Source organism: Hyaena hyaena, unplaced genomic scaffold (genome assembly GCF_003009895.1).
Source record: "Hyaena hyaena isolate Hyena2069 unplaced genomic scaffold, ASM300989v1 scaffold_40, whole genome shotgun sequence".
NCBI lineage: Eukaryota > Metazoa > Chordata > Mammalia > Carnivora > Hyaenidae > Hyaena > Hyaena hyaena.
This window is the reverse complement of record NW_024080672.1, coordinates 3319644-3335381: the sequence shown is the minus strand read 5'-3', so window position 1 is coordinate 3335381 and position 15738 is coordinate 3319644. Positions and strand designations below refer to the sequence as shown.

The window sequence follows — 15738 nt, the reverse complement described above, 5'->3', positions numbered from 1 at the left end:
CCTAGATAAACACAGAAAATGTGGCAGAGCTGCATTTATTTCCCTAGGGAAGTCAATATGTTTATAATAAATAAGTTGAATTAACTATAAAAACCAGAAAATGTTGGGATAATCTTTTTTAATTCTCAAAACACCGCACTTCTGAGCAAAATCATGTAAACCAAGCGAAACAACCAAAACAACTACTAAATTTATTTTAAGGTATGTATTTTAAGGTCTTAGAAACAACGTGTAATGGGTAAAGTAAGATTGGAAAGCCAGCTAGTTAATAAGAATTTGAAAAACGCAGTAGAAATAGGACAGCCCGCTCCATCATTTTCCCTCTGGATTCCAATACTAGCTCTAATTAAGAAAAATGCTGTGGAAAGTACAGAGCTGTATCAAAGGGGAAACGCAAGTAGCCAACAAATATTGAAAAAGACGTTTTGTAACTCAGAACATAACAAATGCAAACAAAAAATGGCAAAGATTTTGTTAAAAAATGATAATGCTTAGCACTTGTGAAAATGCCATAAGGTAGATATCTTCCTGTTTTACAGACAGGAATGAAAATTAGTATAGATTTTAAGAAATTTGGCAGTATATATACAGAGATTTTTAAATGGTTAATTCTCTTTAACCTGGTAATCCTAATTCTTGGAATTTATCCTATGGAAATAATCAAAGAGGTAATTCAATAATTTAAGATTGGTTTTTAAAATTTATTTTAGTAATCAAAGTGTTCTTTTTTGAGTAGAGAAAATCCAGAAATAAAAATAAGGAACAGTTAAAATTTGTATGTGACACCTATAGGATAAATCATAGAATTATTAAAATGTTTTCAAAAGATACTTGACGTGGGAAATGCTCATAATATGTGAAATTAAAAACAAACAGGATATAAAGGATATATTCAGTATGAGCTAATTCTGATGTATTACATATATGAATAGGGAAACAAGAAAAGAATATTTTCATCTTAACATATCTCTAAAAATTTGCCACTACGTATTAATTTGTGACCAAAAGTCCATTGGAATTCATGTACTTAAAAAAAGTACTAAAATCTTGGGCCTGCACCAAGGGAATTTCAATACTGAAGTATCACAGCACCTTAATATAAAGTCATCTCATCTGTAGAAGGTACCATACAATGGGCTCAGCGGGCTCTCATAGGGCTTCTCTGGAGAGCTGCCCTTGGCTGTGGCTGGCAGAGTCCCAGGTACAGACCAATGCAAGGACTTGGGAAATTGTAGGAAGGATTCTCACCTGCTCAAATGTCTCTCCCATCCACTTGTGATGGGTCGTGAAATTCTATCACTGTACATCAATCATCTAAGTTAAGTCCTACCTTATCCCTGGAACTTAAAAAGAAATTTAAAAAGCCCACAGTGTGGGATGGCATCTTAAGTCACAGTACCATCCCCATCTAAATTAGTTTATCAGAATTTTCCTCAGTCATTCTATCAACAAACGTTTACTGGGTGCCTAGTACATGTAGGAGAGACACCAACCTGGGGACATGGAGCTAAATCAAATTAGCCTCTGTTCTCAAAGGGTTCACAGGCAGGTGGTGAGGCAAGCACACAGACAATGACACATCATAAAGCTCCACAAGGAAGAGATAAACAAGGTACAAACGGAGTCTACCCTTACAGAAGGCGTGACTGCTCTCTACCCGAGGAAGCTGAGAAGACTTCACATGAAAGGTGCATTTGAGTGTAGTCTTGAGAAAAGAAAGGAGTGGAGTTTGCGGAGGTGAAGGAACTGCGAGAGGGCAAACGAGGCAGCCAGAGAGAGCAAGAAGCCTTCAGGAGAATGTCAGGCTCAGAGAGAGACCACGGTGTGCAAGGCTGAGTAGAGGGGAGAGGCTGGAAGGGACACAGGACCGGACCGCGCCCTGGGGCACCATGGAGACACGGGCACATTCCCGTGAGAGGTACCAGGAGGGAGAAGGATGTTCCAGGAAAGGGTACAAGGGAAACACCAGCCTGAAATTCTACCCAAGTGTGTTCCTGCTCACTCTTATACTTCAGATCCTGGCTGGCTACTGGAATCATGTTATTGCCCTGCCTCTTTGGTCGCACTTCTCGTCTCTAGGACCCAAGGCCACAGTTGTATGAAAATCTCATCTTCCTTCAACACACCTTCTGTTCTGGTGACTGCAAATACCATTTTGAAACAAAAATACTTCACATTTGTTACTGTGTGGGGCTTAGCTATTCTGAGAACCTAGCGATTCATCATATTTATACAAGGCAAACACAACAATCATATAATACTACAGTACCTTAGTACAGCTAGCTTTTTACCCTAGCAGGGGATAAAAAGGCAATCTTAAAAGGACACCAGTAGGGAAAATATACTGCTTGTTAGTTTTTCACTCAAAGATTAAATTTTCTATTTTGTTTTTTAAGAAAAGAAAAAATCCCAAAACATTAGGAAGACATTACCCCTTCCATCCATCCCAATGTCCCATCTCCCACCCCCCTCAAGGCATACATTTTCTAACAGATTTTCTGTAGTTGCCACATAAAAAGCCAAAACAAGGCAGAGGCATCATCCCAAAGTGCAAAGCAAACTTTCGTTACTAGTCGTGCTGGCAAAAATCTTGGAAAGATACACCAATTCCACGAAAAAGACCAAAATATATCTCTACAAAGCAGAACACCCCCCTAACAAGATTTGTAAAATTTCCTACTCCCCCTCCCCTTACCCTGGCTACTCTGACACAAGCTGAACCTACTTGCACAATGTTCCAAAGCAGACAGGAACACACGCACATGCACACGTACACAGAACACAAAGAAGACGTGCCTGAAAACTTTCTGGGGCGGGGGCGGGGGGTGGCGTTCCGAACCGGACCATGTGCGGTGTTCTTGCCCAGATGCATCTGACTTCAGGCTTGGGAACATTAAACAAACACAAAAACAAGACCCGGCAATACGCGTGCTGGGCTGGATGACAGAGGCAGGGAGCAAATATTGGGATTGTGTTTCACCTATTGCCATGGTTACCAAAACAGGGTGGATACTGACAGAAAGAGAAAGAAATAAAATGGGGAAGACAATGAGTCCTAGAGGAAGAGTGTCTGAATGTGTGTGTGTGTGGAGCTGCTCGTGAGGGTGGAGGGGGGAGCCAAGAGAAGAGACTGGATGGAAAGGCGCTTTCAATACCCCTTTGTGTTGTGTGACCAGCGAGCTCAGCCAACCCTCTGCATCAGCACAATACAGCTAAAGCCCAGAGAAGATCCACGAACCCAAGGAAAACAGAGGAGATGTGCGAAGTTTAGTTTTGCTTGGTGTCAGACAAGATCAAGGCAGTTTGTCCTAAGTGACAAGAGATGAACTACTCAGTATGTATCCACACTCTGGATGATGAATAAGAATTAGCTTAGGGGTATCATGTCAAGAACTCCCAGTCTCAAGAAGAATCATGGAGAACGGGGCCCATTTCTTTGGGCAGTCTGATGGTTAGCTTCAATTCCCATTTGAAACATTATAAAAGGGAAAAGCTGATTGACCCTCTTCTCTTTGGGTGCTCTGCTTTACTACCCAAATGGCAGAAAACACTCCCCTTAGAAAGTGTGCTGTCACAGCAACTAGCGGATGGCTTTCCCTGTCAATTCCCGCCTAGCTCATGAAATGCAAAGTTCTATAAACTTGAAAATCCAGAAATTGAGTTCTAACTCTCCTTCTTTCCGGGAATTGCTTTGGGACCTGGGACAAGCTATTAACGTGAACTTCAGGCCTTTGTTTCTCAAAGGGAAAGGATTTTGCTCAAATAATTCTTGAGATCCTTTCCTTCTTTGGAGTTTGGTGACTCATATGCAATCGATAATCTTTCAAATTCTCATTGTGAAAACAAATACAATCAAATGTGTAAGCCCATGTATTTGAGGTTCTGATCAGCACATGGAATGTAATCCTGTAAAAATTCATTCTGTTCTGTAGAAATATAAATAAATGGTTGCTAGCTCTTAACAATCAAATCAATTACCTTTTACAAAAAAAAAAAAATGGCATGAGATGTTCCTAAATTAAACTTTCTGTAGTTTACAGGGGCAAAGTGGCAATCATATATGAATGGGGTATACTTTCATCCAAGAGAAAGGAATTGGGATTTCTATTCACTCTTAGGGAAATATTGCTGCCTTTAATTCTTTAATAACCATAACTAAGCTCAAATTCAGCATTTGTCCTGTCCAGACAGAAATATGTATCAGCCTTCTCTCTTGCGTTTAGTTGATGAGGAATAGAGAATCTAACAGTCATAGGCTAATAGGTAGCTGGGCCTGAGCTATTTGAGCCTCCTCTTACTTTTACCACTGAGTTTTGTTTTTGTAAGAACTTGCTTCTATTCAGCATAAGTTACCATAGGGACACCCGAGACAGCATGATAAAGTAGAAACAGGACAAAAACCACAGAATATTGGGTGCAGGGTGTGGTTATGACACTGGATGATGCTGGAAAGGCCACTCAGCTTCTCTGTCTATAAAATGAAGATAGTAACATATCCCTATTGACCTTACAGCGTTGCTATGAGGCTCCAGTGGTATCTGTATACAGAAGGCTTTGACATTTGGAAAGCACCCTACTAATAGAAATAGGACGATCCTCCCCCTGCTGGCAAATCATAATGGTTTACAGCCAGGACCAAGAGCCCAAAGTCTGGGTTCACATCCCAGCACATTTTACCAGCTTGTATGCTCTTCACCAGTTACCTAACCTCTCCATTTGTTCATTAGTAAATGAAATTAAGAATCGTTATCTCCCTGGGGCACATAGGTGGCTCAGTTGGTTAAGTGTCCGACCTCGGCTCAGGTCATGATCTCACAGTTCATGGGTTCAAGCCCTGCATCGAGCTCTGCGCTGACAGCCCAGAGCCTAGAGCCTGCTTCGGATTCTGTGTCTCCTTCTCTCTCTGCCCCTTCCCCACATCACAATCTGTCTGTCTGTTTCTCTCTCTCTCAAAGATAAATAAACATTAAAATTTTTTAAAAAAGGAATAGTATCTCTCTCATCAGATTGATGTGAGGATCAAATGAGAAGACATAAGATGCTTAACATGGTTTCTGCCATATATACAAGTGCTTAATTAATGTTAACAGTTACTATTTTCTACCAGGTTGTTTTCAGAAAGCAAGTTGCCTTTAAAAGGAGATCCGTCACTCATATTCGTGATAGAATAGATTTCTGTTGCTGTTTTTGTTGTTATGGACTCTTACATAATTCCCACTCATCTGCATACCGGACAGTGGTTTTTCACAGCAGCGAGGGAGGAGGACTCTGAAAAAAGTGGCCACCTTGGCTCAAGCCATCATCATGTTTTGATCCCTGGCTACAGGGACACATGGCTTCTGGCGTGATTCAAAAGTTAATGAGAGTTTCTTTAGAGTCAAACAGCATTTCCTGCCTTACCACAAAGCTTCTGAGAAGCAGACAGCCTATTCATTCACTGCTTTTTTTTTTTAATTCCTGGACTTTTAGGAAGTGAAACTGGGGGTGATTAAAGCAAGCAGGCAAATCGAAGAGCGGAATTTCTCAAGAGTGCCAGAGAGATGTTACCTGGAGACTGTCTTTTTATGTGCATAAACTTTCCAGGCAACTCCATACGGAGCCGGGCTTCTCTGTGATTTATCTTTTGGACAGTGGGTGGCCAAGGGGCACCGTAGGCAAACAGTTATCCAGCTCGATAATTAGGGAGGGGAAAGGCAAACACAAACACACCCAGGTTGACATTCAAAACAAAGTGGAGATTTAACCACGGATTGCTCACTATACCACCCTAGCTCTTGTCTGCCAATCTGCCAGAAGGAAACCATGGGCCAAGGAAAGAAACACTTCATAATTTATCAGTACAGCTGATGAAAAAAGCATTACTCTTGGTAGAAACGTGAAGGTCTGAACTGAGGGGCCCATCTTTGTGTTTTAAATAATGGCTTGATTTCCCTAAGCCTTTATTTGCTCTTGGCATCCTCATTGTGAAACCAGATTTTGGGCAAGGTCTTCACTAAGTACCCTCTACCTCTAAAAGACTTCGACTTTCTAAATTCTTTTTGTTTCATTCATTCATTAATGCATATATTTATGTATCCATTTAATAAATTGTAAACCTAACTAGAAATGAGTATTGACAAGTCAACGACCAACATACGGCACAGCTAGTCTATTACAGTGGAAGAAATAGCATTTAGTATTGATCCCTCTCAATTCCTAAGAGGGCAATGTTAATCTAACTTCTGTTTTCTAAGTAACAGACATATTGCTGTTTTATCTCAAGGAAAAAAAATATTCTAGATGTTGTTTCCGGCTATCCTTAGAAGAAGTCAAATGTAGTCAAGTTCTCTTTATTGGCTTGTTACTTAGTTTAGCATGTACCTTGCTTTACCCTCTCCTGAGCCCCACCCTTGCCCCTTACCCACCTCATTCCATCCCCATTTCCACTCCTACTGTTTTGTTCCTTCTCATTATTTTGATTCAACTCAACTCAACTAGTTAAATTCATGTCTCATTCATGGGGCCTTTCTCAGTACAAGGAGCTTACATGATGCATGGATTATCTTCAAGGAGCTCCCAATTGAGTAGTGGGGGGACTACATGTGGAAATTAAGAAGCACCAAGATTAAAAATATATTTGGAGAACATTAAAAAATTTTTTTAAAGGCGCTCCTGGGTGGCTCAGTTGGTTAAGTGTCCAACTTCAGCTCAGGTCATGATCTCACAGTTCATGAGTTCAAGCTCCACGTCAGGCTCTGTGCTGACAGCTCAGAGCCTGGAGCCTGCTTTGGATTCTGTGCCTCCCCCTCTCTCTCTGCTCCTCCCCAACTCGTGCTCTGTCTCTCAAAAATAAATAAACATAAATAAAATAAATTTAAATTTAAAAAAAAAAGTGTTTGGAGAAAGAGGCAGTGAAGCTGAACCAGTCGGCGAGACCACAAAGCTCTGGTTAAACCAAGGGGGACATTCCATGCTACCAGCCACTCCTCATCTTTTCCAGGTTATCTGGATGTCTAAACTATCCTTGGCATCCTTATCTCTCATTTGTATGTAAATATAAATTAACCCCCACAAATTTGATGTAATCTGCTGGTTACTGTTATCCAGAAGCTATGTGATATTCTTTTTTAACTTTTCTAAGTTTATTTATCTTGAGGGAGACGGAGAAAGCGCAAGCAGGGGAGGGGCAGAGAGAGAAAGGAGAGAGAGAATCTCAAGCAGGCTCTGCAGGGTCAGCACAGAGCCCAATGAGGGCTTGAACTCACAAAACTGTGAGATCATGACCTGAGCTAAAACCAAGAGTCAGGCGCTTAACCGACTGAGCCACCCAGGTGCCCCTTGTATGATATTCTTATCTAAAGGGTCAATCTTGTGATGAAAAAGCTTTGTCATTGGAGTTTGAGGTGTTAGCCTTCATTATGTGATGTATTGTTGGGCCAGTTTTTTAACCACTTGGAGCTGCGGTTATCTCGACTAGGAAATGAGGACAACAGCCCAGTCATGGTGCTGTCCTGAGGGCAAAATCAGACCACAACTGTACATACATACCTTCCCCTTAGTATTAACACTCCCTGGACTTCCCTAGCCCTGTTCAAACTGAAGGTGAATTCCGGGCAGAGTGGCTACAGCCCTCTCCAGAGACTGGTTTCTATGCCACCCTTCATTTTAGTTGGTTTCATTATGGTAATCATCTCAACATTACTGAGACACAAGACAGGCATATGGACAACTTCCCCCCACCCCTATTTAGCTTCCAATCCCATTATTGGTTTAAAAAAAAAAAAAAAAAAAAAAGGCAAGCAAGCAAACCTCTTACAACGCTAGATGGGATTGGTCTCATTCTCACAAACAGAAATGAACATAAATCTACTCAACTCTAAGGACACCATATTCACACCACTACAGAATCGCTTACACCCAGAAGAGCCTGAAACTGTGTCCCTGTCTGGTTTAAATTCCCCTACTCTTTCTGTCTCCTTCTTTCTCCACTTTTCCATTTCTATCTGCTTATTCTCTTCATTTTGTCCCTTTCCCCTCTGAATGTCAAAATGTCCACCAGGGATCCTGTGGGTTTCATGGAAGACACCCATGGATCTCAGGATGGGAGGAAGAACCTGTTGTTTGGGTGGCTAGAAAGAAGGAAAGCTCTCACAGCTTTGAGCCTGCTCTGACCCCCCAAACAAAATCCAGTAGGCCTATATTCACTTGTTTGCTGGCTTAATTCTCCAGAAAAAGAATCCATAAAACTCAATTATAATCTGCCAGATTATGACAAAACCAGCTTGGACAGATGCGACTTCAGTACATTGAAGTCCAGCGCTTGATGCCAATATACATTAAATGAAAAGAAGGGCACAGTGCTTCTTGATTTGGGTGTTCCAGATTAACACACCCTAGTTTAGTGGGGGACACCTATACCGCTCTCTTCCATAATAAAAACGGCCAATTTGCAGCAAGAAAGATGGATGTCTCTTACTGAGCAATCACTAGTCAGACAGCTTCCAACCAAGCTGTAGCGTTAAAGCAGTCCTGTCTTAAGCTTTTGTCCACCTCCAGGACTTCCAAGTTTCGCCAGAGACGCGGGATGATGGCTTTTGTCAGTGGCCAATAGAGAGTGTGAAATAGACACTCTGACACCACTGTCCCCAGGAGGATAGGTATGCAGTGTTGTGGTGTGGACGACAGCTCCCTGGCAGCTCTCTGGTTTCTCGTGTGCTCTGAGAACACACCCCGCAGAGTGCATTCATCACAATAGCCCATGTGTGACCTTTGGAAAAGTCCTTGAAAACAGTGAAACAGGAGTCTTAGTTGAAATCTGGAATCCATTCCCGTCTTACACAGGAAGAAAATTAGGCATAGAACAACAAAGCCCAGAGTTCAGAGAAACCTGGGGAGGCTCTGGCTGACATTAAAATCATGGAAGATTTTTCTTCCTCCATTAGTCTGTATTTCGTAAAAGCTTTTCATCTGAGTAGCCCAAAGCTGCTACAAAATGCTGTATTGTTACTAGGTGACAATAGCTGGTTTCTCCAGTGAATAAAGCTTGCAGAATAAGAAGAGAGATGCTGAGTAAAGTATTAAAAACCAATTACTAAACACTTTTCCAGGCTACTAAGTAAATGCTATTCCCCCAAATATAAGTGGCTGATACCACCATTTCCCCCGTTGGAATAATGGATCGGCAATAATGGCGTTAGGGCTGGGAGGTTAGTACAGATAGAATGACTGTGCTTCCTAAGCCCTAACTCCATGATGGAGTTCATCAGCCCAGATATTGTGGATCTGGAAATATTCATCCACTTAGAGCATGAATCAGCAGAGTTGTGTGCTTGCTCAGTAAATTTAATGCGACAAACATTTGTGGGCTAACGCTCTTTTATAGGTACAGACCAATTTCCTTTTGTCTCCAGCTGATATTACTCACAATAATGGGCCATATCATATATTTTTATTTCAGACCTATGAACAATTATAAACCTGTACTCCCTCTAGAAGCACTCTCCTTCTTTGTCAGTAAGAAGAGAAGGGCAGGACATTTCTGAGTCCAGTGGTGGCATATAATCCAGGGAAAATCGATTGGCAGGGAAATTCGGTTTGGAACTGTGTGTAAGAATCCATCTAAAGTTTGTCTGGGAGGTCCCTCAAAAGGGTTACAGACCCTGAACCAAACAAGATGATTCAGAAATAATCCAGCTGGGGGAATGGCATCTGATGCTCAGACCTAGAACACTTATTCATGCAGATGAATAAGTTAATTTTGTTTTTTTCTTAAGTACCTTCACAGTTCATTTTTTATTTTCCTTATAAAAAAAAGTAAATGGTATTACTCTGGTCTCCAAAACAGATGCCAGTTTGAACTTTACTCTGCCAGCAAGTATTTGGTTTGGCACTGCAGGGCTTGAGCTGAAAAAATATTTGCCGATTCCAAAAAGATTTAACGAGCTTTGCTGAAGATGCTGGTGCCATTTGGCATGTCACAGGGACTGTGACACGGCAAAGAGAACTCTCTTAACCACAGATTTTATTTGCCCAAGGTAGCCAACGCTGGGAATTCAGGCGCTTCCTTGAATCAAGGAGCTGAAAGACAAATGAGTAAAATTTCCAAGAGAAAAGTGACCAAAGCAGCTGTAAAAAACAAAACAAAACAAAACAAAAAAACAAAAAACCTTGCTGCCATTGAAAATGAAGCCACCGGGTTCTGATGGTTAATTTTCAGAACTGTCAATAACATCTTCATACCAGCCATCAGACAGGGTCTCCAACCCCTTCAGTCAGGAAACCAAATAAATCTCTAACTTGTAGCGAAACTATTCTTATCCAATATCAGACACTAAAAACTTTGCTACAGTGTATTTTGTTGCCATACTATACCCTACTAATTGTGGTGTCAGAGTTTAACTACATGAAAACTGAAAGACCTACTTCAAGTAACTCTACAACCAGCAAATTTACTTTATGGTGCAAAGACAGACATGCATTGCTTTTATTAAAATTTAGTAGAATACAATGCATACATCTTTCCCTGTGATTGGAAAGACTGACCTGACTACACATAAATCTCATATGTTAAAAGTCACCAAAGGTTGTCACCTAAAATCATGTATTTCAGTAAGAGGTGCAGTTACCCACAGGAAAACAAGGCTGTGATCCTCTGAGTTAACGTCACATCTGACAGCTATAATAAAAAATGAAAAATATTTCCGTACTCGTGTGTGCTTAAAAAATCATATGTCTGTTTTCACGGATATGGGGACAGGAAGAGTGGCACTGAAACTGTAACCACCTTGAAGAAGAGAAATTCTGGATTGTTTTTGTTTATTTCACATTCTGAGAAAATATACACATACTTGGGGATATCCCACCTCAACTCCTACGGGTCACCCCAGACTTTTCAATGTCCTTTTCACTAAGGCCATGTGCCGATCCAATGCTTGTTCCATGGTCACCTGATGCCAAGCTTCAATAACAAATATCCTCAAAAAGCAAGCCAAGCTCGTCCTGCTTTTCCACAGAAAAGACCTTTTCACCATAAACAACGGCGGAGCTATCTACCTAACTTAACTGAAATGTGGAGGTCAGAGTAGAAATCAAAAGACAAAGTCACGAAACAACAGAAGGATGATGATAATTGTTATTTACCATTTTGGCTTCTGAATGCATTGGCTGGACTTGGGGAGAAGCACAGGGGTTGCTGAGATTTGGAGCTTGCATTCCCAGGAGGTTGGAGTTCACTGACATCTGTCTCTCCATCTAAGAGAAAGGAAAGCAACAGAATCAGAGTCTGAGAAAAGCAGTCTAGGTCACAGACAAAGCTGCATTTCTCTTTCAAGTGGGTCATTTGGAATCTCTTTGAATAACTCTGGAGAGAGACTGTGGTCTGGGGAAGGTAGGCAACACATACTGCTGAGCCTCAAACTCAAGGACATCAAAGAATTAATCCAAAACCAGGCCTTCTATCAGAGATGCCCCATGCCAACAAGAACAATGTTGTCATGATACATTTGCAAACAAAAGTATGGACTATTTCCACTTTTGCAAACACTCCAACTACCACTAGTCATGCTTCTTTTTATAAATAGAAAGAATAATGTATGCATAGAAAAGTGCTGGAAAGATATCCACCAAATGGTTATCTCAGGTTATCCATGGCTTTTTCTCCCCTCCTTCAGTTTTATGCAAAACCATGAATCATATTAGCAAAAGAAAAACATGAAATTAATTTAAAAAGTAATGTTCCCAAAGACGGTGGGTCTTCTTGACCCTGTAACTCATAAACACAGTCAAGATGACCAACAGGTATTTGAGCTACTGCCCCTGGCACTCCCCCCCTCCCCCCGCCAGTAAACCTAGTCATGACCCTACATCGCAGCAGCTCTCAGCTTCACAGCAGGGCTAGGCCTTGGGGTGGATGAGGAAAGCAGTGGAGGGCACTGTATGACATGGGACCGACCACTCCAATCTTGTCCTTCTGGCAGCCATCAGGCCTAGAATTAACATCGTTTAAGTACCTGCATGAATTCTGGCATTTTTGTCTCCAGGGTGTCCCTGTTGAAGAGTAAATACAGCCAGATCTCTCTTTCAGTTGGGAAGGGTGTGTCTGATTGATTTTTTTTTCTGTGTAGTCGAAATTTAGCACTTTTCAAAGAACTAAAGTAAAGCAAGTACACTTAATACTCGATCACACAGAGAATAATTAGACTTTCCTCAAGAGGAAAAAATAAATTCTTCAATACAAAAGTTCTTCCACTTGGCAAAAGATGAAACGAAAACAACGGTCAGAAATTTCAGGAAACCAGGGGCACCTGGATGGCTCAGTTGGTCGAGTGTCCAACTCCTGATTTCAGCTCGGGTCATGATCTCGGGTCATGGTTGTGGGATTGAGCCCTGCATCAGGCTCTACAGTGAAGAGCCTTCCAGAAGCTTTGCTGGCCACGACAGGTGTGTAGGTTTTAGTGTAGCTGTAATGGGAAGCTATTTTTGAAATGATCGTCCTGCCTGCAATTGGAAGATGGATTACAGGAGGCGAGAATGGAAACAGAAGTTAGTGGACAGGTTGGTGGGTTAGCTCAAGTGTGGGGCTTACTTAAGATTCTCTCTCTCCCTCTCCTCCTCTCCCCTAGTTGTGCTCTCTCTCTCAAATAAAACAAAAAAAAAAAAATTAAAAGTTAAAAAAGAATTTCAGAGAACCTGGCTTCTGCTCAAAGTTAGCTGGGGTAGTCTTGGAAAATACAGTGTTCTTTATCACTGGAGCTCTTCCAAGAGTGGAGGACAAGAGTTGAAACCTCACGGACAACAGTTGAAAGTCAAAGTTAAGGTGAATGTCCCTTTAGGGTCCCTGCCGTGCTTGAGTTCCATCCATGCAATCCCTGCTGGGTCTGCCCAGGCGTGGCACTGTAGTTACCGATGTTAATGTGTGGAGTAACAGAGGTGCTCACTAAATGACATAGAGTGATGGGTGGACAGCCCCTGTCACAGCAAGGCACCATCAGCTGTACCTGAGCCTGAAAGAGCATACCAGTTATCTGGTAGTGGACCAGATCTGGTAGTGAAACTGCTTCAAAAGTTTGATGAAGAATTTCCTATATATTTTAGAGTATTCCAGAAAAAACTTCTGAGGACTTAGCAATTCAGTACAACAACATGTTCACTCTCACATGCCCTCTGAGTCTCAGGTAGTCTAGGTATTTTATTTTTTATTATTGTCTTTATAATTCTGGTAAAATATGCGTATCATAAAATTTACCATTTTAACTATGTATAAGCATACAATTCAGAGCTATTAAGTACATCCATGTACTCTAACCATTAAGTCATGAAGATGGCTCCACCAAATGCTTATTACTTATAACACCCACTTGCAAAGGCTGGAGAATGGGAGACTTGGAAAGGCATTTGGCAATTCCCATTGGTGACCTTCTCCTAGGGCTTTTGCTTTCAGTTTCTTGGAGGAAGGTCATTGAGAAGTATCAATGATTATACGGAAGTTTCCAAGCAGCTATCCAAGTCCAAATGACTTCAAGCCCAAATGACAATCAAGTCCAAATGACAGTCAAGTCCAAATGAGCTTTTGCTCTCAGTTTCCTGGAGGAAGGTCATTGAGAAGTATCAATGATTATCTGGAAGTTTCTAAGCAGCTATCCATCATGCACTGCGAGGATGTGAGAGCAGCTTATTTGCAGCCTTGGGTTTCCCACTTTGTGGAAAAGTTAGTCTATGACTATTTCTACTCCTTGACTCACAAATTCAACAGCATGTTGAAAACAGGCTGATTCCTCTACCTAAAAAAAATTGCATTTTCCACCGTAGTGAGTATAAGGGGTCAGCAAGAGCCTCTTCAAGACAATGATTTGTGCTTATAATAATAAGGCTCTACCCCAAAAGTGTGCTTGGTTGAGGTGACTAGAATCCAGAAGTCAGAAGACGGGAGTAGTTTGCTGGACACTCAGTAACATTTAGCACCACAGGTAAAATATCCAGGTAAAGGTTTTCACCTTTTTTTTTTTTTTTTGGAATTTCTCCTTTGTCCCCATAACAAATCAAAACAGGAGCTAAAATGTCCACAGGTCCCTGGGCTTTTGTAATGATACATGAGGATTCTTCTTCCCAAATTATGTCAACATTTGACGTTCAAGGTAGGAAATCACAACACGGTGAAATCCTGCCTTGTTGTTCACACATCCTTAGCATCTAGCACAGCACGTGACCCCCAGGAGGTGCTCAGCAAGGCCGAGGAATGAACGAATCAATCCATGCACGAACAAATGCATCATTTTGCTTCCGACCGAGGACCTTATGAGATGAGCCGTCTGGCCATCTCACCTACATACAGACTGATCTTTTATACCAGGAGAATCGCGGTTTCCCAGGGCGGGAGCTCTAGGGGAAGACTATGCTTTAAAATGCCAAACTCTTAGCACACGAGCAGGAGACTTGATAACAAGGAAGAGTGGGCCTAGATTTCTAGAACCAGGGACTCGTAAGGTATCTTTTCTTAGAGATTTTATGGCCGTTTTCATTAGTTACCTTAGTGTCTCTCCAAAACCAAGGTTTCTCAGCCTCAGCACCCTTGACGTCTTGGACCCAAATAAATAATTTTTTTTTTTTTTTTGGTGGGGGCTGTCCTGTACATCATACAAGAAAGCATCCCTGGCCTCTCCCTACGGATGCCAGTAGCACCCAGTTGTGATGAAGCAAGGGGATCTCCAGACATTTCCAAATACCTGCTGGGGGAGAAAATCGCCCCCAGCTGAGAATCAGCCCTCTAGACACACTATTGTCGTGGCAGCTGTCCACGTCAGTGACATGGGCTTGGGAACTCGTGTGGGGTGGCAGCCCTGACTTGCTGTCTACACTGGCTCTTGATCATGCACCTGGTCTTTTACTTCTCTTCTGAAGCATCAACAGGAGGTCAAGGTGTACAAGGACATGATGTGGGGGAACCAGGGCCAGACACCTATTCTCTGTGCTCCTTGAGCCCGTGTCCCACCTTTGTCCCTGGAAATGGTACAGTTTACTCAAGTGGGAGGAGAAGGTCACTCCAGTGGCACTTTGTAGTTAATGGATAGAATTTATGAAAGGAAACCAATGTTGGACGAGAGGGATTTACAGTCTAAATGAAGACCGCTTATGGTGGAGGTCTTCGTGCAGCTGGCTGGGTTGAATAAAACCTGGGATAGTGGCATTAGTGGCACTATTGTCCTTCACCTAAAGATGTTTCAGGTGAGCAATGCAGGTAGTGTGTCAACTCCTCTGTTCCTTTTGGCCCGGTTTTGCAAAGACCATTTCTAGCCAGGACTACCCAAGACTTATCGTAGGCAGGCCCGTTTCTCTGAACTTGGGCTTCCGAGCCCCTATCCCCCTCTGCCTCCACCAAGATAAATCGGCAAACTGCTCAACCTCCGAGAATCTGAGCTGCTCGGCATTAGCTGGGATGGGGCTCGTCACAGCTGTGTGACATTAGGCAGCTGCCTTCGACGTCTTACCCTTCAGCTCCTCATCCGTAAGATGAGTGTGTCAATAATGACTGCGATCCCATTCCCACAGGATTGCGATGAGAGCAATGCGAAGTGACAAACGTAGACAATTTCTTAAAAATGCCAAAGTGCTCTTCCAGGCATTGTTGAAACTCTTGTGGGAGGGTTTTCATTGACTTGTCACATTACCTCTAGGGCTTTGAAACACTCCTGTGGCCCCAGGAATAAAAACACCAACCATGTTCCCTCACTTACAAAGCCAGGGAGGATGAAGAAGGATGGGGAG

The 15738-nt window shown here is 42.1% G+C and overlaps 1 protein-coding gene across 3 annotated transcripts in view; it reads right to left on the bottom strand.

The window, feature by feature from the left end:
• CREB5 (cAMP responsive element binding protein 5) overlaps positions 1 to 15738 on the bottom strand; it is a 400955-nt gene that overhangs the window by 80621 nt on the left and 304596 nt on the right. For all 3 annotated transcript variants that reach the window (XM_039229907.1, XM_039229908.1, XM_039229910.1), the window contains one exon: positions 11119 to 11229. In XM_039229907.1, the coding sequence (XP_039085838.1) occupies positions 11119 to 11229 (111 nt within the window). The remainder of the gene's footprint in view (positions 1 to 11118; positions 11230 to 15738) is intronic.